The sequence below is a fragment of the Aphelocoma coerulescens genome, chromosome 8, assembly GCF_041296385.1.
Source record: "Aphelocoma coerulescens isolate FSJ_1873_10779 chromosome 8, UR_Acoe_1.0, whole genome shotgun sequence".
Classification (NCBI taxonomy): Eukaryota; Metazoa; Chordata; class Aves; order Passeriformes; family Corvidae; genus Aphelocoma; species Aphelocoma coerulescens.
In genome coordinates this window covers 5,125,474-5,147,012 of record NC_091022.1, presented here as the reverse complement: position 1 = coordinate 5,147,012, position 21,539 = coordinate 5,125,474, and the positions used below count along the sequence as shown (strand labels likewise).

Genomic DNA, 21,539 nt, shown 5'->3' with positions numbered 1-21,539 from the left:
AATCTCCAAATACACCATTCTGTCAAGCTATGTAAATACCCATATTTGTGAATGTATCTAAACAAATCTGTTAAATGGGAAAAACACATAAAAGGCCTGTGCGCCAAGACGTGATTCAAGGGCTCATGGAGTGGACTTGCATATTACTTGTGGGCCTGGTTGGGTTTTGGAAGCTGTTCTGTCTCTACTTGATTTCTCACTTAAATAAACAAACTATAGTGGTTTTTTCTATCTTCATTAAAAAATAAGTAACCTAAGTGCCCTGATGTGCTTGTCCTTTTGTCTCCATAGACAGGGGCTTTGCCAGGGCCAGCTCACTGGGTTCTTGATGGAGCTGGGGATCCAGTAGTCCCATGTTAAACCACCTCCTTTGGCTGTATTGCCTTAAAAAAGTCTCTAAAATTGTGAGGTGTGAAAAGAGCCAGTTCACATCAGCCTCATCAGGTTTGCCTTTTAGAAAACCTAAATAAAAGTGGTTGGGTGGGATTATGGAAGGCTTGGCTTGACTTGATGGCATAGATTCACAAAAGGCTAGATGGGATAACACATCTTCTCTAGGTTCCTTATTTTCCTGGGGATAAATTCCAGCCGATTCTCACAGCATAATAGCAGAGTATTCCCAGTTAATGTTTGAAAAACTTGTCCAGGTTTTCATTTTGTTCACTTTTTTACTTCATAAACCTATTTTCTTATGATTAAGTCACATAGCCAAATAGTGATGTCATTTTTTCACTATCCTACTTCTGTGAGTACTTTAAAAGAGAAGAGATCCAAATCTGGCTTCTTGGCTGCTGTGTTTGAAGTCTTTTTTTTCTAGAAAAACATTGCATTAGCCTGTCCTTAAGCTCCGGGAACAGAAAATTGTTGGGGGGTTTTTGCTTGTAATAAAGTTAGACTTAGATTCATATCATAGGTTAATGTTTTTAATAACCTGACACTCCAGATCTCCCTTGCTTTATGGCCTGCACTTACGACTCCTGCATTATGGATGCTGATGATTACTATGAGAATATAAGTTATTGAATTGATTTTATGCTGGTGGCATAGAGCATGAAACTGAGTTCACTTAAGGAAATAAAATGAGGCAAACAGACTAAAATACTAACAAAGTGTTTTGTGTCATGGTGGGTGATTTGTAATTCACTGAAATTCTTTTGTGAAGTGGTGCTCCAGCATCACATGCCCTCCAGTCCTCAGTGTCCCCAATCCCAGCCCAATTACCTTTGAGACAAAATGTATTGGATCCACTTTGAGTTTACAAGTGGTGACAGATTAATTTGGAAAGACAGATTGCAAACATGCATCATAGCCCCAGTCTGAGTCCTAGTAAAGTGATGTATGGCTGGTGCAGAATGATAAAAATTCATATCAGGGGAACAGCTTAATTAACTACTCTTGATTAAAGTAGTACAGTATATGAATTTAATAGCTTGTCTTCAGAAGCAGAATGTGGAATCACTTATTACTTTGGTGTATCTTGCTGGCAAATAGGGAGCTGCCAGCGGTTCTTCGTGATTAATTGAGTTTAGAGGAACTTAGCACTGGGGTGGGAGATACCAAATAATTATTCTGCTCTTGCCTCAAGCTCATTGCCTTACATGAATGAAGAAGTTGTCAGGAACAAAGTTGTGGGAGTGGACTAGGAAAAGGATCAAGAGCTGAAATAGGATTGATAGCCGGGAGTAGGACTGGTAGAGAACGGAAGGCATGTTGGGATTGTGAAGGATACAGTGCAAGGACTGGAGTGCTGCCATCAAACTGTTAGTTAAACACATTGCCATCCAGATCCCCGCATTACTGGTCCACTTGCCTGTCCTCGTGGTCCTTGGGATGGTTGTAGGTATGGAGAGCAGGAGAACATTGTGTCTCACTGCTGTCACCTTGGAGGCTGAGGAGCTCTAGTTCATGGAGTATTTTCTCTCCTTCATGTGGCATTGTCATCATTCTTGTTCTTTGAGACCTTCCTGGTGCCTGTAGCCAAGTCACATATTCCGCAGCCATCCCAGCTTCTAAATGCATCAGGACGAGGCCTGGCTTGGTTGCAGGAGGAGGATACTGATGGCTGGTGTCCAGTAAGCTTCTAGATCCTGTCCAGCAGAGCTGCTACATAAGCTAGTGCTTCCATGTTGATTGTTTTATTACTGATATATCAATATATTATTGTATCCTGTTGGTTATTCCTGCCAGTGTACTACCTAGGACTTGGGCCTTGTTGGAATGATTTCCGGACTTTTTCAGGACATCTTTCCCAAATTGTCAAGATAACTTTGAATCCTGCAAAACCGAGTCTTTCCTGGCTTGGTGCTCTCTGTGGTTTTGGAAAGCAGTTTTAGTCTCCAATTCATTACTATTCATCATCCCAGTCCTTAGTGAAAATCCAGCTCCAGGACAGATACCAGCAAAATCCTACTTGATGTATTCCTCCACTTTAACAATGTTGTATTGTGAAGTGCCTTCTTTTCAGCCAGCTTTGCACTTTGGTATTAGTCAAAGCTTAGATTCAGCCACTCTGATCAATTAGCACAGATGTGTAAGTAGTGAACTTTTGACATCATTATATTATGTCAAAATGAGGTTGGAGAAGGGTTTTCTCATCCTCTTTAAAACAGTACACAAATCCTGCTTCACATTTCTTTGAGAGTCAGTACCTTCAGTATATTTACACGTGAACTCATCTGAAGAGCTTTCCTGATTCCAATCATGGACACTTTTCAGGGCATTTTTTCACTTTAAATAGGTGGTAAATATTCTAGTTGGACAGCTGAGTATTGCTGCTGCTTTATAGGAGGGTGGGTGGAAACAGGATCTTAGAGCAGCCATCCTGGCTTGGAGGCTGGGCGTCTCCACACCTGTGACTGAGCCAAGATGTATTTGGGTTTGCTCCTAATTTTTTCCTGATCCAAGATGAAGAAATAGGGTTCCTAATGTTTTCCTAATTTGTTAGGTTTGTACATGGGATTTACCTCGACTAGTGTTACTGAATGTCTGGGTTCTGAATTACACAGCAAAGAGGTTTCCTTGAGAAGAAACTCATTCCTGCTGGTGTCCTTCTCCTGGGAGCAGGGCTTACTGCAACAGGTGGGCTGGCTGAAATGAGTAGGACAGCCTGTGGTTGAAGATATTGTACCCTACAGTAAAGAAATATAAACCCCAAACTTCTTAAAGGCATGTCTGTGTCAACACATTTCGCTTGGAGATACACGTGTTGCGGAAGCTGCTGCTGCAATTACACCTCATTATAAGACACCTTGTTTTGTATTTTATGAGTGCTTTGAAAAAAATTAGCTAAGTCCATTAATAATGTGGCCAGTGAACTCAAATTGCCTGACGATGCTGTTCTATGCACACAGTGGAAAAATCGATCAATTTAATCCAAGGTAAAGCCGTCTGGTTCTCCAGAGGAGGAGGTTGCCTTGGTTGCTGAGGGCTGGAAATCATTGCCTCACACTAATTGAGTAACATCCAGCAGTTGTGAGGCTGAATCTTCCAGACTGGATTTGACTCACAGGGGCTGAGTATCTAAATGAAGTGTATTTGTCATGCTGCAGTCCTACAGGATTAAGAGTGCTTGGATTCATTTGATCTGATGCATTCCAACAATATTAAATAAGTTCATTTTTTATTGTCCTTTGCGCCTTGTATTTTTCTGGCTGTAGAAGTCCAGCATCTTACTTTTTGGAAACTGAGCTGTGATATGACAAATATTTCTGGCCAGTATTTGTAGCTCTGGCAGGGCTTGAAGAATTCTTGGCTGGTTTTTCCAGTAGGCTGATAGCTGAGACCAAATATAACAAGAAGCAGAGTGCTGCATGTAGAATTAAATCATAGTAGTAGTTATTATATTATTTTTCTTGTCTCAAAATTATTCACTGTACTCTGGTTTTTGTGATAAATAGCAACTCTACAGTGTTTAAATCAATACTTTGATGTTAAAGAATTTTAAACAACACTTTGAGAGATCTTTTTGTCTTTCAGCAAGATAATTAGGCTGCAAAATTTGCTTTCCTAATTCATTTGGGAAGTCCAGTTTATTGAATGTTTGGGATGAAGGACTTATTCCTGATATATCTGTGGTTTCTCCTCTGCAGTCTTCTTTGTTCAGTGTCAGACCTGAGTCAAAGGGCCATGAATTGTGGCTGTCCCACCCCTGGAAGTGTCCAAGATCAAGTTGGATGGGGCGTGGAGCAGCCTGGGCTAGTGGAAGGTGTCCCTGCCCATGGCAGAGGGTGGGATGGAATCGGCTTTAAGGTCCTTTCTGACCCAAACGACTCCATGATTCCAAATTGACTGTGAAGTTGCAGTCTTAATGAGAGAAGGACCTGCTGAAAGGAAAATACCTTTAGATCTTGAAAAATATTCTCAGAACATGTATTGTGTTGTTAATGTTGGCCAGAGTTTCTGGTCAGTTCAGGAGAGCATGTGCTGAGTGTCCGTGGTTGTGGCTGTGCAGTTCCCCCAGGGCCCAACACGCCTAATATTAATATTAATTGAAAGCGATTTTAAGCCCCAGGAATTTGGGGCTTAAGCAAACTCTGAATTTGAGGATTATGAGCAGACTACCTAATCATCTAACCATTTGTCTTTCAGAATAAGCCTTGATAACATCCTGAGCGTTCCCCGCACCCCAGCTGCAGAGTGAGCTGCTTGATGTGCCCTTTCAGAAGTGAGGGGATGGGGGAGAGAGCTGAGAACAGTCCCAGCTGGGGCTGGGTGATCACAGATCGCTCACTTGGTGCTGCCAAGGAGCAGGAAAGTCCATGGGAGGGCTGGAGAAGAGAGTGCATGGGTACAGGAGCTCATGTTTGAGGCAGGAACTCGGGTGAGCAGCGCATGGCAAGGCCTTGCGGTGGCTGAGGCGAAGCAGCAAGCCCTGTGCATAGTAACAGAAAGGCTTTAATGATCCTAGAACTTAATTAGGATGGTGCGGGGTTACCACCTGCTTATTTATAGCTATAAGTTTAGGCCATGTGTGACACTTCATTTAGAAGAAAGGAGTACAGGAGCCTTGGCTGAAAGAACACATTTCCTTCTGCTCATTACACTCAGATGATTGCTGTTGTTTAAGTGAAGTTTAAACATCATAAAATGTGCGTGCCCTCATCTTGTGATCTGCTCTTTGCCCTTCCTTCCCCTACTGAAGGTCATTTCACCAATTTTGCCAATAGCACAGGATGCTGTTCCTTTGGTGGGTTGTTTGCCCATCTTCCCCCTTGGCTTTCCCTCCCCACAGGCCTTACCCAGCTGTTCTAAACAGAATCCTTGCAGCATGGAGTCATTCCTGTTATCATCATGTTTAATAGCTGCAAGGTAAGTCTTCAGCTCATGCTGGAAGACTTGTGCAGGCCGTGATTCAGGAGAGCAGTGAATGGGCCTGTGCACCATTGACTGCAGGGGATTTAAGCACCTCTGTGACATGAAATGGGCCCTTAAAAGGGATTTAGGCACCTCTGTGACACAAAATGGGTCCTTGAAAGGGATTTAGGCACCTCCATGACATGAAACGGGCCTTTAAGTGATTTGCAGATCCAGGAGCAAAGTGTCCCCAGGTTGAAGTTCACATCAGGAAAACTGTTACCAGTGAATTTAGGCACATGTCTTGTTATGGGCATACGCCATCGCATCCCAAAGCCTCGATGATGTGAAGGCTGTGCTCTTCATGAGGAGTCAGGGAATTAGAGCAGTTCTCCATTTCACTGGTGGGGGAAACACATGATCCTGACACACATTTCGTGCCTCAGTTTGTTTCAAAACTGCTTTTGCAATCTTTCAGGTTGGGAAGTTTGGGTTTGTCAGATTGTTAGACTTGGCTGCTAAGTGCCAAGCGTGATGTTTCCAGTTTTCTTTGTAAAGTTATATGATCTGTTTATTGGTGTTTCTGATAGAGTTGAAGAACCTGCTGGAAGGTCAAGTGTGCTCCTTGCTGGGTCTTGATGTTCTGGGTTTGGTAGGTCGCTAGTCTGGTTTTAAGAGTTTGTGAAGTGTGAGATACAGAAAGGCCAAGTGAGGGATTTGCATCATGGGTCTCTGCTGTGGGTTGTTCAAAAGGTGAAAGTTTTGTCAGAATGAATGATCTAACCTATGTTCTATGCTTGAACATAGGTGCAGGATCTCTAGAGAGCCTCGATCACTATCTCTGCTGCTCTTCAGTTTGCAGAGAGATGAACAAGTGAGAACTATTAATCACAGCCAACTGATTTTTATTTCAAAGTAGATTGTATTTGTTAATGTTTTTAATGGCAATCAGGGAAGATTCTTGTCCTGATGCAGCTGCTGCACTTATATGGCTCACAGTGTTATAAAAAGGCAGAGGGATTATGGGGCTCGGGTGACTTAAATAAAATCTATTTTTGCTGTTAGGATCATAGCATTGACATGGTATATGGTTTGAATTAAAGTTCTCACTGTCACATTAAGATTCAGCAAGGAGTTAATTGGTGTAGGGAAGTAATTGAATGCTAATAGTACAACACTGCAGTGAAAAATGAGGCCATATCTTCATACTAAGCTCTAGTTTTCTCCTTGTTGTAAGTACTGTATCTATTACCGTGCACTGGAGTGCACTTCTGACTCAGGCAGAGAGCTTTCATGTTTGGGACATTCTAGTTCATCATTTTTGAACATTGTTGTGGTGGGACAACCCTGTTAAATTTTAGAGGTGCTTATCTTTCCACTCACCTCACTTGAAAAGAAAATAGAGCTTGTGTTAAAACTTGGTGTCTGCAAATGGCTGGAAATCAACTTAGGGACTTGGAAGCCAGTTTTGATTAGATAGCAAAATTGAAATGATTTAAGAACACCTGTTTTGCTTATTGCATGTGATTTGTGTTAATTTTAAGAAGACCTGATGGACTGTGCGTCCATGAGAACATGTAGATTTTTTACTTTTTGATATTTCTGTTTGCACCCAATTGTTTTGTTTAATATTTCAAGCATTGAGGCAGGAAGACCAGACCATCCCCACCAACTTTTTTGGCTTGAGAGAGATCTCGAGCACTGTACCACAAATGTTTTGTAGCCAGTAGAGAAGGTGAGCTTAGCTAATTTCTCCTTCAACATTCTTTTACCTCATGTTTTTTTGAGTATGAATGCATAGTTTACAGGTGCACCCTGTATCTGTGGTAGGTCAACCTCGCTTGTTTGAGGGAATGAGTTAAAAATAGGAATAAAAAAAATTGTATATGGCAATGCACGTGATCCATCCTGACTTCAGAGGGGCTTTAAATACTGTGGCCAAAATTGGAAATGTGCTCGGTAGGAAAGATGTGGGCAGATGGGGAAGAGCCAGAGGGGAGTGACAAGAATAGGACGCTTAGCAAACGTAAGCTGTAATGGAAGATGGAAGGAATTGATTTGTTTAGCCTAAAAATACAGAAGGAAAGGAGTGACCCGATATAGAAAAGGTTGCTTTAAAAGGCACAACAATCATTTTTTTCTCCATGACTCCTGAGAGAGGCAGGAGGGCATCAGGCAAGGATTAAAGCTGGGTAGTAGGATAAATATTTGAACTTTCAGGGAAGTGGGAAAATGAAAGGCTGTTGAGAAAACCTGCGGGGTAGGAGTTTGGAGAACAGGTTAGACGGAAATCTGTCAAGTGGTTTGGGTACATGCCCTGGGGTGGTGCAATTGGGTGGTATTTTGAAATATCTTCCTTTTATGATGGTTGATACCAGGTGTAGATCTCAGGAGACTGATCTTGTAGGGATTCACAACACTATTTCATGTTCTGATCAAGGAGACATTGAAATTTTGTGGGTGAACGACGGATCCATCCCTGCTTGCCTGATCTTGCGCAGCGTGGTATCTCCTTTTCCGTGGTCGGTCGCTCCCAAGGGAGCTGACACCGTATCCCCACCCTGGCTGGGCTCATGGCCATGCACTGCTGGGACTGATGCACACAGCCATCCCAGCCTGGTTCTGACCCTTTCCTGGAGGAAAGATTTGCTGCCATCTGGAAAAGGAGGGCAGACCTCATTTTGAGTCTTTTCCATGTCCTCTCCCACCTACTAGAAGTGGTTTTTTGGGAAGAGGAGATGCAGAAGATGAGAGGATGGAAAATCAGAGTGGATATGAAAGGCCATAACAGGCATACAGTCATTTTGGGACTCTGAAATATTGGTCATCTTAGGTCGATAGAATCATAGAATTGTTAAGGTTGAAAAAGACCTCTAAGATCATTGAATCCAACCGTTAATGTCCTAAATGCTGGACTTGAGTATTTCCAGGCCTGTAATTGAATTTTAGGCTAGTTCTTCTCCCAGTATTGGTTTGCATATCTTCTAATCTGCAGCACCCTGAGCATCAGAGCTATATTTGTACATCCTCACTGGAATATATTGGTACCTCATTTTGCCAGCACTTAGGAGTTACATTTATTTATCTGCTCTTCTTCCAAGAAAACTTAGGGGAGATAAACACTTAAAACCCAGCCTCCATTACTGATTTAAATGGCATATAAAATTTTTAAACTATTTATGATTGTCTTTCATTCTTATGTGTATGGTTTCTCTTCTCAGTATTACTCTCAGATAAATGTGTTGGGAGAATCCAGACAAAATCCATGCTTATACAGCTGAGGATTGGAAACTCAGTAAGCGAGCAGGCCACTATAGTCTGTGTGAAACAATAATCATTCTTTCTGCTATTCAAAAGTAACTGCTAACCAAAACAAGGAGAAGATGGTACAAAATACACAGATCAGATATAAGGCTTCTCCTGCAGCCCAAATGCTTCTCGTGTGTGTCATAGTACATATGTGATACTTAATAATATTCCAACTATTATGTCCTTTAAAATGCACATTTTACCCATGTGTGCTGAAATTTGCCATGTAGCAAGAGCTGTTACTTCTTTCTCTCAGATCTTAAATCTTATGCCTGGTGCAGATTTGAGAATTAATGCAAATAAAACAGACATTGAGAGGAGCAAAATACAGACATTGAAAATACATTCCATCAATGGCATTTACATAATTGCAATTACTGAAAATCTCAAAATTAGAGCCTTGGACAGTGCTGGGAGAATGTGAGCTTATTGTAGGGAATTCTTGCTGGTTTGGAACACACAAATCGTTCCTGAAGCGAATGTGTTTGTATTGCTGAACAATACTCTTGGTTTTCTGTTATCCCACTTCTCAGGGTTGCCTCATTCATAATTTCTTGCTACCTTTTCACTCTGCTTGCATATGGCTTAACTGTATCTTTTCATTTGCGCCTCGTCTTCTAATTAGTTTGGGCTTTCCTCTTGACTGGAAGCAACAAACTGAGAAGGACTTTGTCTTTCACTGTTCTCCCTTGTTCCATCCTTTGTAAATCCCAGGTTGGAACAAGAGGGGAAAAATTATTTTCATAGAATCATAGAGTGGTTTGGGTTGAAGGAACCTTAAAGCTCCCACCCCCTGCAGTGGGCAGGGACACCTTCCACTAGCCCAGCTTGCTCCAAGCCCCATCCAACCTGGCCTTGGATGATTCCAGGGATCCAGGGGCAGCCACAGCTTCTCTGGGCACCCTGTGCCAGGGCCCCCACACCCTCCCAGGGAACAATTCCTTCCCCATATCCCATCTATCCCTGCCCTCTGGCAGTGGGAGGCCATTCCCCCTCAGTCCTGTCACTCCATCCCTTGTAAATAGTCTCTCTCTATGTTTCCTGTAGGCTCCCTTCAGGCACTGGAAGGCCACAATTAGGTCACCCTGAAGCTTCTCTTCTCCAGGCTGAACAATCCCAATTCTCTCAGCCTTTCCTCACAGCAGAGCTGCTCCATCTTACATGTATCCTGCTAAATTCCCTGTTAAGACCTGGATAATGGGACACTGTCATTATCCTGACATCTAGGAGGATGTTGGTGCACTTTATGGAACTGCTTGGATGTAATAAGAAAAATGTAATAAGCATGGTCTGCCCAAAGCTGCAGTTGACAGATCAAAGCCAGTGACCAGCTTAACTCCAGACTCTGCAAGAGGAAGGACCATCACTGTGGTGTTGTTTGCAGGTGGGGGGAACCAACTGCTATTTTTAGCACCTCCTCAAAGTGCCTGTTTGGTGGTTGCCATCATTTCCATGAGCCCGTCCTAGAATGTAACCCTAGATGTTGTATTAAGGCAGCAAAGGAGGATCTGTGCACATGGGGAGCGTCAGTTTTGGTTGGTTTTGACAGCACAGGAAAATCTCAGGAGGTTTTGCTTGCATGTGAGGGCATTTCTCAGTGAGCTGATTTTACAAAGAGTTAAAGTAGAGCATGTTCCAAAAACAGGCTGGAAAAGGCCAATTTTGGGACTAGAAAAGCAGTTTAAGGAATCGCTACAGCTGATGAAAATGAAAATGTTGAAAATGTAGGCCCAAGTATCTAAACCTCCTTCTCTATGTTCTCTCATATATGTTTGAAGGGTGTAAAACTCTTCAAAACCATCCCAGTAAAAAGCTCTGCAAAACTGTGGTGGCTATAACCCTCCTACCATTGCAGCAAGGTGGCTTTGTGGAGCAGGAATACCGTAACCCCCCGACTCCCTCTCACACCGTTTGTCCCTGGCTGTAAATGTTTCACAGACTTCACCCAGTCCTGTTTTTTCATGCTCAGTGCCAGCTCTTTCTGTGTTACTGCACTTGGTGGAAAACTGCCTTCAGGAGACACGCGTGAAGAATTGGGAGCGTGAGTAATATCTATATTTACTATAAATAACTGTACTTTTGTAAAAGCTGGATGAGTGAGAGAGACAGAATAGTTGATGACACAGGCTTAATAAGCAGAAAATTATTTTTGAGACAGGTTTTGTTATCTAGGGTGGCTCTACAATCCAAAAGAGCAGCATACCTGCAAAAGTGTAAGGTTAGTTGTGCTTTTTGTTGCCAAGTGCCCTCTGAAGTTTCCTCAAGAGTCAGCCTAGTCTTCCAAGTCATCAGTAATGGAGTTTTTAACTTTTCTCCATCTATTTTTTATTTGCTAGATAAAAGTTTCAACCACTTTGATGTACCAAAGCCCACTGAAGATTGGTTGTATTAATGAGAGCTGGAGAGCAGGTCGCCTTTCTGCCCATAGCATTTTATTTGCAATATTTTGGATATCTTTTGATGTAAGCAACTGTTCTTCATGCTCTAAGGCACCTTGCCACCTGGATTTCTGGGGCATACAGCTGTGAGGGACAGTTTTCAGCCTCCTGCCAAGTTGTTTATAGAGGGGATGTTCCTCATCTTCATTTTGCAACTCTCTTCCTGCTGACCCTCCTGCAGACATGTCCCTTCCTCTCCTCCCTGCTCTTGTTCTCTGGGTTTATTACACGGATGGGCAGGACTCCTGCTGCAGGAGCAAGGTAATTTCCCATTTGACCTGAAACTTCATGCACCTTTGGAGACAGGTGTTCTGGCTTTATTTATCTCTGCTGTGCTCATTTTCTTATCCTGGCTGACCTTTTGGAGTGCCATGGAGGCTGAAGGAACCAGAAAACCCTGATTTTCAGGGCAGCGTAATCCTCATATTTCACAACAGAGGCATTTCACCAGTGATCACACCTCTTGTTATCTGTAGGGGACACCTTGATAAACCTTGAGGTTTATCAGTCTGTCTGCAGAAAGGAACTTTGAGATAGAAATCCAAGGAAAAGGGTCCCAAGCTATAAAGAAGCACAAGGATTCACACATGTGGGGTGATAAAAGCTCAGAGCTCTGAAAGGAAGCAGGATGGCAAGGTGCAGGGAAGAGTTTCCCTGCAGGATTTATTGGTAGTACTTACTTATCATTTATGTGCCTTATTTGTAATTTCATCTGTTTACTTGCCTTAATTTCCTGTCGTCAGGCCAGCTGCTCCCATGTCTGCTTTTCACACAAAACCCTGGTGTTTGGCTACTCAACAAAATTAATTGGAATTACTGTAAATAATTAGTCCAGGCTTTCTAATATTGACTGGGAGAAAAGATGATGAGGATGTTTAGGAAGTTGTGGACATTAGACTTAGTAAATACATGCTCTGTGAAAACCCTTCAGTGGTGGGAATTGCCCTCTTTTTTTTTCCCCTGCTCTTCAGTGATGTCCTCCATCAAAGCTCAAAGGCCACTGATGTGGGCTGAGGGTGAGCTATATTTAGGTACTGCAGGAGAAATCCTGCAACTCACTCCAGAGGGAGCTTTTTCCTTCCTCTTCCTTTATTTTTTCTTCTTTTTTTTCCCCTGGCTCTATACTTTCAGCTGGATTTTTCTGGTTTTTGAGCTCCTGCAGCTTGAGTTGAGTGTAAAGGGCATGTTAGATGTTCTTCTGAAAATAATCCCTTCATAGTTTTTAGCATCTCAAAAGCATTTAAAAAGAACTACAGATGTGTTACTGCACCACTGTGTGTGCCCCTATGCGTGACTGGTAAATGAACACTGAAAGCAGCATTCCCTAATTTCTCAGGTTACAGCAATGGAGGCTTTTTGGTGGGCTGCAGAAAGCTGCTCAGGATTTACACATTTCTCTTTTTTTTAACCTATTTTTATCCCATTGTGAGTAAATTTTGTGTGTGTGCTCTACGAATCCTGCTCTTCCATATTGCATTCCAGGAGCTGGAGTTGCTACAGCTGAATTTCCCAGTAATTTCCCTGGGAAGGAGGAGCTCCATTACGTGGCTGGTTTCAGGATGAGGTCTGCCCTCTGGAACACATTTTGGATCCCTGATGAAAGCACAGGATTTTTCCCTGCCAAGCCTGGGTTACACTCCCTGCATCAGTGCAGACTCACTGCGTGATGCTGGCTGGGTTTGCAGAATCAGGTTTTTTTCCAAAATAAATGCCAGGCACTGTGTCTGCAGCTGCCTTCCCTTTGCATGCCTGAATGGCTTCAGTCTCTCCCACTGCTGCTTGGGGATAAAACTCAACAAACCTACTCAAAGTGTTTTTTTCCAGGGTCTGATTATACTTTATCACAGAACTAAAGGCTGGATGAGGTTGGAGGAGACCTCTGGATATCATCTGGTCCAGCCCCTGATCAAGCAGGGCTATCTAGAACCTCCTGCCCAGGGTCAAGTCCAGACACCTTTTAGACATCTCCAAGGATGGAGATACTGATAGGGGTGGGGCATCATGGGCAACTCCTTCATGCTGGGCTGAGGAGATACGGACCTGACACAGCAAGAGGATTTATTAAAACATTCCGTTTAAGACAAGGTTTTTGTTATGAAGTGTGACCTCAAGCTTCACCCAAATGCACAAATAAGAGCCATGTTTTCAAGTCCTCCCAAGTGAGGACCAAGGTGCTCCAGGCAGCAGGACAGCCAAAGGACTGTGGTGACAGTGTCTTTCTTAGGTGTCTTCTCACCACAAGAATCCATTCCTGCCTGTGTGTGTGAAGGTTAAATTCACTGCTGGGCCCTGGCTCACCTGTCTGGTGTATACTGTGGGGGTGATGTGCATCTGGAGCGCTCAGGCTCGTGACATGGTTCTGGGGGTGTCGTGTGCAGGACTAGGAGTTGGTCCTTGTGGGTCCATTCCAAGTCGGGATATTCTGTGATCCTGTGAGGCACTGCTTGGTGCTTGGTGTGTGCACACTGAGCTCCTCCCCAGCCTGGCTTCCAAAGCCCGTGGTCAGATGGATCCATGGTTTTCATCATCCCTCATTCCCTGTGTGGATACTGAGAGGAGGAGAACCACCCAACGTACGCGATCCATGCTGTGCCCAGGACGCCCTTCTGGACTGGATGCCTGTACACATTCTGGCAGGGGTAATGTGATTCCTCTGATGAAATTACATCCAAGAATAATCTCCTTTGACTAGTATCTGAGATCTTTCCATGCTTGATTTGCCCCTTTGTTATAAAGTTACCCTAAATAACATGTTCAGGTGATTTTGCTTCCAGGTAGATAGAGAAAAAAAAGAGAGGTTCTCTTCCTGCCAAAGGATAGCACAAAAAAATGAGCCCTTATGTACACATAAAGCAAGGAAACTCAAGTAGAGTCTCATAGGTCAGTGCTTCTCCCTTGTTCATCCTGATGGATCCAGACAGCCCATGTGAGATATTATTACCTGAGGCTGGTGCTCATGACTAAGCGAGGTTAAAAAGCACTGGGCTGGCATATTGAAATTTTACATCTCATCGTTCAGTCTTTTTCTAACTGATGCATTTGGTTCCTCCTTTTCAAGTACAGTTATTTTTAAGAACAGTTTATGGTATAAAAAGAAAACAAATACTTCATTTTTCCCCTAAGTGCCTTTAATGATGAATTGCATGGGTCTGGAAAACAGTTTAAAGGTGCTGTTGGCTCCTTTGAAGAAAAGTGTCAACTTGATATAAATCAGGAATATTATTTTATAAGGGACTGTTAGCAGCTTACCTGAGTCCATCTGTGGCAGCCTTATGAAGAAAAGCAACATACTTCAAATGAAGTTCACATGTCTCTAGAAATGGGTTCGTCAGAGGGGAGGCATCAAGGGAAATGTTGACAGATATTTAATTATAATGGCAGTAGTGGCTGTTGCTGTGTTAATAGCATCTGGCAGCAGAGTCACTGCCATCTGTTAGTGCCCTGAAATCCTGGAGATAGTGCGTCCTTTATGGAGGAATTAACAATAATTAACAAATTTATCACATGAAATCACCTTGATTGGATGACAGTCTTACCTTGATAATGATTAATTGCAAAATAATGTGGAGTAAAATGTCCACTATTCTCCTTTTTTGCTACTGCTGCTCTACAAATGCAGCATCCTGGGGGATTTCCTTTCAAGCCTGTGGTGTGAGGCAGCATTTACTGCATTTATTTTAAATAATCCTTATAAGCAGAGCTAGATTAAAACCAAACTTCTGCATATTCATTTCGATTTGCAACAGATTAGGTCTCTAAAATCAGTTGTGGTTCTGTTGGTGCATGGTAACTTATTTAATGTTAAATAAGGGAGAAAATGAGGTTGGACTGCAAGAAGTGACCCTTAAGCCAAAGTCAAGTCAGTCTGGAAGAACAATCTGACTGCATTAAAGCATTTCAAGGTGTTTTTGTTAGCTTAGTATTAGAAGACAAACCATTAATTTCTGATGAGTCAGTTTGTCTTCAAAGTGATGAGGAAAAAATATTCTATTTGTTTGCATTTGGAAGAATTATTTTTGAATACCTATTTTTATCCAAGCCAATATTTCGATCAGTGCAATGAAATATCGCTGCCATAAATAAGAGTTATAAACGAAGCAATGAGCCAATTTGAGACCTGGTTGGGTTTTATTTTTCTCTTAACTCTTCCTTTTCTGTCTGTTCCTGCTGAGCAACAGATGGAGAAAGTAACATACTCTTTGCTTAAATAGGAGACCTGTAATAGATAATTGAGGTGTGGTAATTATCAGGAGCAATTGGAGAGAAAGAGTAAACTCTGGAATCTTGAAGTCAACTAAACAGGAATTTTATTTCTCTTTTCACATTTTCTTTCCCATGCGTGTCAGTTAATATTCTGAATATTGCTCTGGGACCCACAGTGAGAAGGCAACATATACTTTTCTTGTGTCTTTCTATTTGTTCCTAAGTGCCAGAAATTCTTTAGGCTGGGATTTGGGCTAATTCCAGCTCCTGATAGAGCTGCACTGACACCAAACCACAGGCAGAGGTGTGGAAAGCTGAGTTTATGCTGCCTTGATTTATCACAGCTTCTGACACAGGAGCTGTAGATCAGTCTTCCCATCCCATGGAGTAGATCTGAGGGTAAAGGCTCACGTGGTGCAGGAGGCTAGGGTTTAGCTGATTTATGGCTTCGGTGTCTTCTCTGTGAATATCTTCTCCATGAGACCCATCCCTCTCTTTTTTTTTGCTTTGACAGCCATGTGAGTCAGACATGAGCTCATTGGTTGTGTGTCTGTGTACGCATGTGTTCATCACATGCAACATGTACATGTCACACCCTCCTAGCACTGCTAAAATTAGAAGATGCTTTGAAAAATGATTTTGCCTTTTGTTCTGCTGCTCTGGCGTGATATCACGGGATCCTGGGCAGGCAGGCAGTGGCTGGTGGGATGTAGCAAACAGACACCCTTGGTAAGGCTTGAAAGAAGGGTTTGTTTCTCTCTCACTGCTATTTTCATGCAAGGCACTGTTCCCTGGTTAGGAGGATTAAAAGATATGCATTAAACAGTGTTAAATATGCTGAGGCAGTTGATGTTTACAGCCCTTGTAGAATTATTCATTAAAATATTAACTGCTAGACAGCCTCCTTTTTTTTTTTTATTCAGTGATTTAGTAGCCCTCTCCAAAATCTTGTGTGATTCAGACATTCAAAGACTAAATAAGGCTAAATAAAACCACCAAAATTACCCACAAAACCACTGATTCTTTGGTTTATGTTTCTTAAATTGCCATGGATGTGACATGCCTAAGAAATACAGAGGGATTTGTGGAGCGGGTGAGCTCTAAGATTTGACTCAGACCTCTCCCATCTGTACCAGCAGCTTTCCCTAACACATGGCACTGGGAAGATCTGGAAGGGGCCATATCCGTCTGAAGGATTTTGGAAATAATAGATATGTGTGTGCACTAAGTTTTGGGTTACAGAAGCTTGTGACATGATGATGAGGTGTTACCAAGCAGTGCTGGCTCTCAACTCTCTCTTTCCCCTCCCAGGCCTTTTTAAATGTGTTTTTAATGGTTCTGGTCCTCTGCAAAGGACAGAGTTGTATTCTTGTCTATAAACACTGACTGGTTTGTCTTGGAATGAACCTTAAAGCCCATCCAGTGCCACCCCCTGCCATGGGCAGGGACACCTTCCACTATCCCAGGCTGCTCCAAGCCGCATCCAGCCAGGCCTTGGACACTTCCAGGGATCCAGGGGCAGCCACAGCTTCTCTGGGCACCCTGTGCCAGGGCCTCACCACCCTCACAGGGAAGACTTCCTTCCCAGTATCCCATCTAACCCTGCCCTCTGGCAGTGGGAGGCCATTCCCTCTGTCCTGTCCCTCCATCCCTTGTCCCCAGTCCCTCTCCAGCTCTCCTGGAGCCCCTTTAGGCCCTGGAAGGGGCTCTGAGATCTTTCTGGAGCCCTCTCTTCTCCACGTGAACACCCCCAGCTCTCCCAGCCTGGCTCCAGAGCAGAGGAGCTCCAGCCTGTGGAGCATCTCTGTGGCCTTCTCTGGACTCTCTCCAGCAGCCCCACATCCTTCTTTTTGGGATCTCCAGAGCTGATTTGCTTCCTTGGGTCTCTTGTGCCCAATTTTGTGGCTGAGCAGGTCACATCTGCCATTGCTGCTCTTCACCAGCACGTTTGACATATGCTTCCTCCTGCAGACAGATCCTCAATGCTGATGTTCTGAGCCAGCCCGTGGGTGCTGGGTGACACCGGGACTGCCTTCCCAGTGCGTTGCCTTGCTCTGGTGAAGGTGGAGGCTGGTGGTGTTACTGATTTATATGAGCACCCCGCATTTTCCATGGACTTCTGGAGAGTTACCGGCCAGCACGGAGTTTGATCCCTGGATTTCACCCAGTGACTCAGAGGCAATTCTGCATGCCACTGAGCCCAGGGCATTTAAGAATTGCCCACCTGGGGTCATTTCATCTCTTGTGTTACCTTTAATTTCATTTTTGCTGAGCTTCTCTCATTCGGTTGTGCAGGTAGAAGAGCCTGGACCCAGCCGAGTGTGACACCCTGACGACAAATGCCCGTCACCCTTTGTGTGCTTAAAAACTACTGATTAAATACTCTGATAAATACTCTGTTGTGTGCTTTTTGTGTGTTTCAGGAAAAAAGTGCCAGTTCAAATGCAAGACTTAAATCTAATAAAGAGATCCCAGGATTAGTACATCAACCCAGAGCAAAGTAAGTTCAATTTCTGTTGTTTAAATCATAATAAAAATAAACATGGGGGTAAGCAGTGTCTGTGAGGTTCACAGTTACTGCCTAGCAAAGACCAAATAATGACTCCAGCAGCCCTAAAGTCATGCTGAGTTAAGTACAAGAGGTAAGATCACCTGTGTCCCAAGACTGGGAAGCATCCTCTCCTTTGCACAGCAAAGATGCAGGACTTGAAAACAGGTGAAACGCATCCTATTATGCCTGACAGAAGACCCTGTGCTATTTCTCAGCTTTCTATACAAGTTACACAGAACAAACTTCTCTATATCCACTAGTGTTCCTAAATATGACTGGATCAGTCCCAGGGAGGTTTTTGCTAGCTCCTGGTTTAGATTAGCAGCTGCTCTTCCTGGGTCTGGGAATGGTCAGGTTGTTAAAATGAGGGTTGTTCTGTAGCTATGAGTTCTTCCCTGCTTGGTTGGCAGTTCTGTGCCCATACTCTGCCTGGGGTCAGTCAGTGGTACATGAAATATTTGCCTCTTGTGGCAGAGCTGGTTATTGATAGTAGTAACTCATTTCTTATCTAACTCAGTGTTACATTTTAATCACTAATTGGCTGGGAAAGAACAGATTATGTGGAGCCACATATCGGGTTTGTGAAGAACAAGTGATAAAGGTTGGTGATTTGGATTTTGAACACCAGTGGAAATGCTGTTCCTTGTGCCCTGCCCTCGGGGCACTTAATAACTTAAACTTGCTGCCTGTCAAGTGCCTTGAACACGATTTCAAGTCTGCAAACTTCAGTTATTTCCTAATCAACTGACAGTGTAATTCAACCTCTTTTCAAAGGGAAAAGCCGAGTGCTTTGGATGTAATTGAAAAGAAATTCATGGTAGGATGGTGGAGGTAAAATCACTCTTCAGCAATGCTGTACTTCATTACTGTGATTCAGTCCTTCCTAGCAGGGTCAGAGATGTATTTAAGATGCTCTAACATGACGCTAATTACTCTGGGATAAAAAAGAGCTGTTCTTTTGGTGGGTCATCTCTTGGTACATCCACAGCAGAGGAACTGCATGGGGCCAGGGCTTCCATTCCTTCATAAAACTCTAATTTGAAAAGTCCCTGCAGAAATCAGAACTGGCCAAAAAGCCTATTTTTTACATTGCATTGACAGAGATAAATATTTCTGTCACAGACCTGCAAAAATAGAGACTTCCCAGAGAGGTGCGGAACGTAACATGAGGTTGTTGGGTAGATCCTCCAGTGTTTGCCCAAGGCTCTGCTGTTTGCCCAACCTACCACTGCATTTCTGTCTATAAAGTAGCTACCTGTGTTTGAGTTGCTAATTGCCAAGTCAGCAAATAGCTGTTGTCATGTACAGTTTTTTTTCCAAGGTTTATTTTCTAAAAGCGTGACAGTTCTGACTGCAGGGTGGGGTGGCATTGGGTGGAAAAGGGCTACTCGGCTGGAAGAGCAGAAATGAATAGATAAATCATTAGATGCATCTTAGAATACTGTTCTGGTACAATGGATGTTACTTCTAAACAAAACATGGACTAAGTACCAAATTATAAGTTCTTTTACAATATTTTGATGTCAGATGAAAAGTAAAATTGTGAGGGCCTTCCCCCTGCAGGAGGATTTAGATTTTTCCATCCAGAGCCCTGGACTCTAAAACCAGGGGATGTAGGGAGCCAGCAGTAGCTTTATGGGGGTCTTTGACTGAGGGAGAGGGGTTGGTCCTTCCTCTTTACACCCAGTCCTGGTACCTGCCACACCTTCAGGGCTTACCCCTGCACCCCGCTCTGATCTCACAGGCACTTGCTCTGTCTGTTCGTCACCAAACTCACCCCACTGACACTTTTAATGATCACTAAGTACCCTGGGACAAGTTCATAACTCAGGGAGTGACAGCAGCCTGAAGCATAAAATGAAAGTGGTTATTTCAGACCACTTTTACCCTGCCAAATCAGACTCTCAGAATGGTTTGGGTTGGCACATGAAAAACCAGCTAACCCAACCCCCCTGCCATGGGCAAAGGCACCTTCCACTAGACCAGATCTGTAGGATTATCCTGTGGGAATTTTCAGGGATATGACTACACAATACACCTTTTTTTCCCCTGCCTTCTTTTAGTTTTCTTAAGAATTGTGGTTCAGTCACTACAGTATCATCTAATTTTATTAGAAACTGGATTTATGACGTTGCAAAGGCAAGACTCTTTTTCAAGCACTTGCTTATCCATAAAGGGCTACACTGCCCTAAAATCCCTCTCCAAGGCACCTGAATATGCGGGTGATGGGGTCAGCTGTCCCAAATAAGCATCTCTTCCCCATCTGAGGTGGAGGTGGGAACCTGAGGAACAGGCAGACAGCTGGGGACAAGAACTCCCTCAACCACTGAAAGGTGAATTGTTCCTGCTCCTGAATGCCCAGCTTTAGGTTTTAATGTCATTTCTGAGCCCTTCTCTTGTGAACTGAGCTTCATTTATGTCCCACATAAGCAAATCTTTGTATACGTTCAGCCGATAGCAGGGAGGGCTCAATGCTGAGCTTTGTGGGGAAGTGCAGCCCGTTGTTGGGCACTTAGGGCATTAACTCATCACAGCTGAAAGGATCACTCTGAGGAAGAGGGGATGGGTGAGAATCCAGCAAGCCAAGCCAGCTTTCTGTGCTGGGGAAAATCTCCAAGAGCTGTGTGTCCTTCAGACTGTTTGGCATCACTGTTGCCACTGGCACCAGTCCTCATCCTCCCTTTTTTGCATTTTTTTTGTGTTGCATGTGGAGTCCCTGGCACGTTTCCCCAGCCCCCTGTGAGCCCAGGTGCTCCTCCCTGCTGCGGGTCCAGAGGATGCTCCAGCCTCACCTTCCTGGAGGGGTGTTACTCGTGCAGGAAGGAGGCTCTCACCATCCGCTAACATAAATAAACACCCCAAATACCACCTGCCATCCGTCCTCACCCTTATGTCCTTGTCCTTTCTGTGTTTTTAGCTTGCAGGTTCCCCATGGGGAAGGACCTGTGGTCTTGTGTGACCATTAGCATTTTACAGACACTGGAAAAAGTATTTTCCAGCCCTCTTTTACTAATGCAAAATCATATCACTTAGCCTCTTGGTGCTGCAGAATTAGTTGAAGTGAAGGGTCTGGAGCACCAGGAGCGGCTGAGGGAGCTCTGGGGGCTCAGCCTGTAGAAAAGGAGGCTCAGAGGGGACCTTCTGGCTTTGCACAACTCCCTGACAGGAGGTTGTAGCAGTTGTCAGTCTCTTCTCCCCTGTAACAAGTGGCAGGATAAGAGGACACAGCCTTTAACCTCATGTTGTGGGTGTCTCATTCTGTGGTGGTGAGGTTGGCAGTCCTGGAAAACCTCTTGTCCTGACAGAGAGGGGACTCACTGGCCCAGGGAGAGGTACTTCCTGCAGTTAGCCTGGAAAAGGGAACAGTCTCCTCTGGATGCATGTGGGTCCCAGTTAACACCCTGAGTGTTATGCATGTACACAGAATTAAATGCAGTATTTTTTTGTGGACAAACCAAAAATAGGGGGAAAAAAGATTAAAAAGTGACATTTTAGATGAAAGCATAAAGTGATTTATTTTTCACAGTGGTGGAAGCTGATAGCTGGGCCCCCTCAACAACCCTGGGCTGTTTTATAATGGAAGAAATCCTGTTGGTATTGATACTGTTCCTTTGATTTCCAGCATGCACATCTCCGAAAGCCAACAAGAATTCTTCAGAATGCTTGATGAAAAAATTGAAAAGGTAAGGCACAGTAATGTAAATATCTATTCTCCCTCGGGGGTGGACGCAGCTTTCCCAGATCTG

General features: G+C 43.6%; 1 protein-coding gene across 3 annotated transcripts in view; it reads left to right on the top strand.

Annotated features, from left to right (window-relative positions):
* The window catches only part of C8H1orf21 (chromosome 8 C1orf21 homolog), a 107,972-nt gene that overhangs the window by 76,828 nt on the left and 9,605 nt on the right, over positions 1–21,539 (top strand). For all 3 annotated transcript variants that reach the window (XM_069022790.1, XM_069022791.1, XM_069022792.1), the window contains exons 4-5: positions 17,666–17,742; positions 21,416–21,476. In XM_069022790.1, the coding sequence (XP_068878891.1) occupies positions 17,666–17,742; positions 21,416–21,476 (138 nt within the window). The remainder of the gene's footprint in view (positions 1–17,665; positions 17,743–21,415; positions 21,477–21,539) is intronic.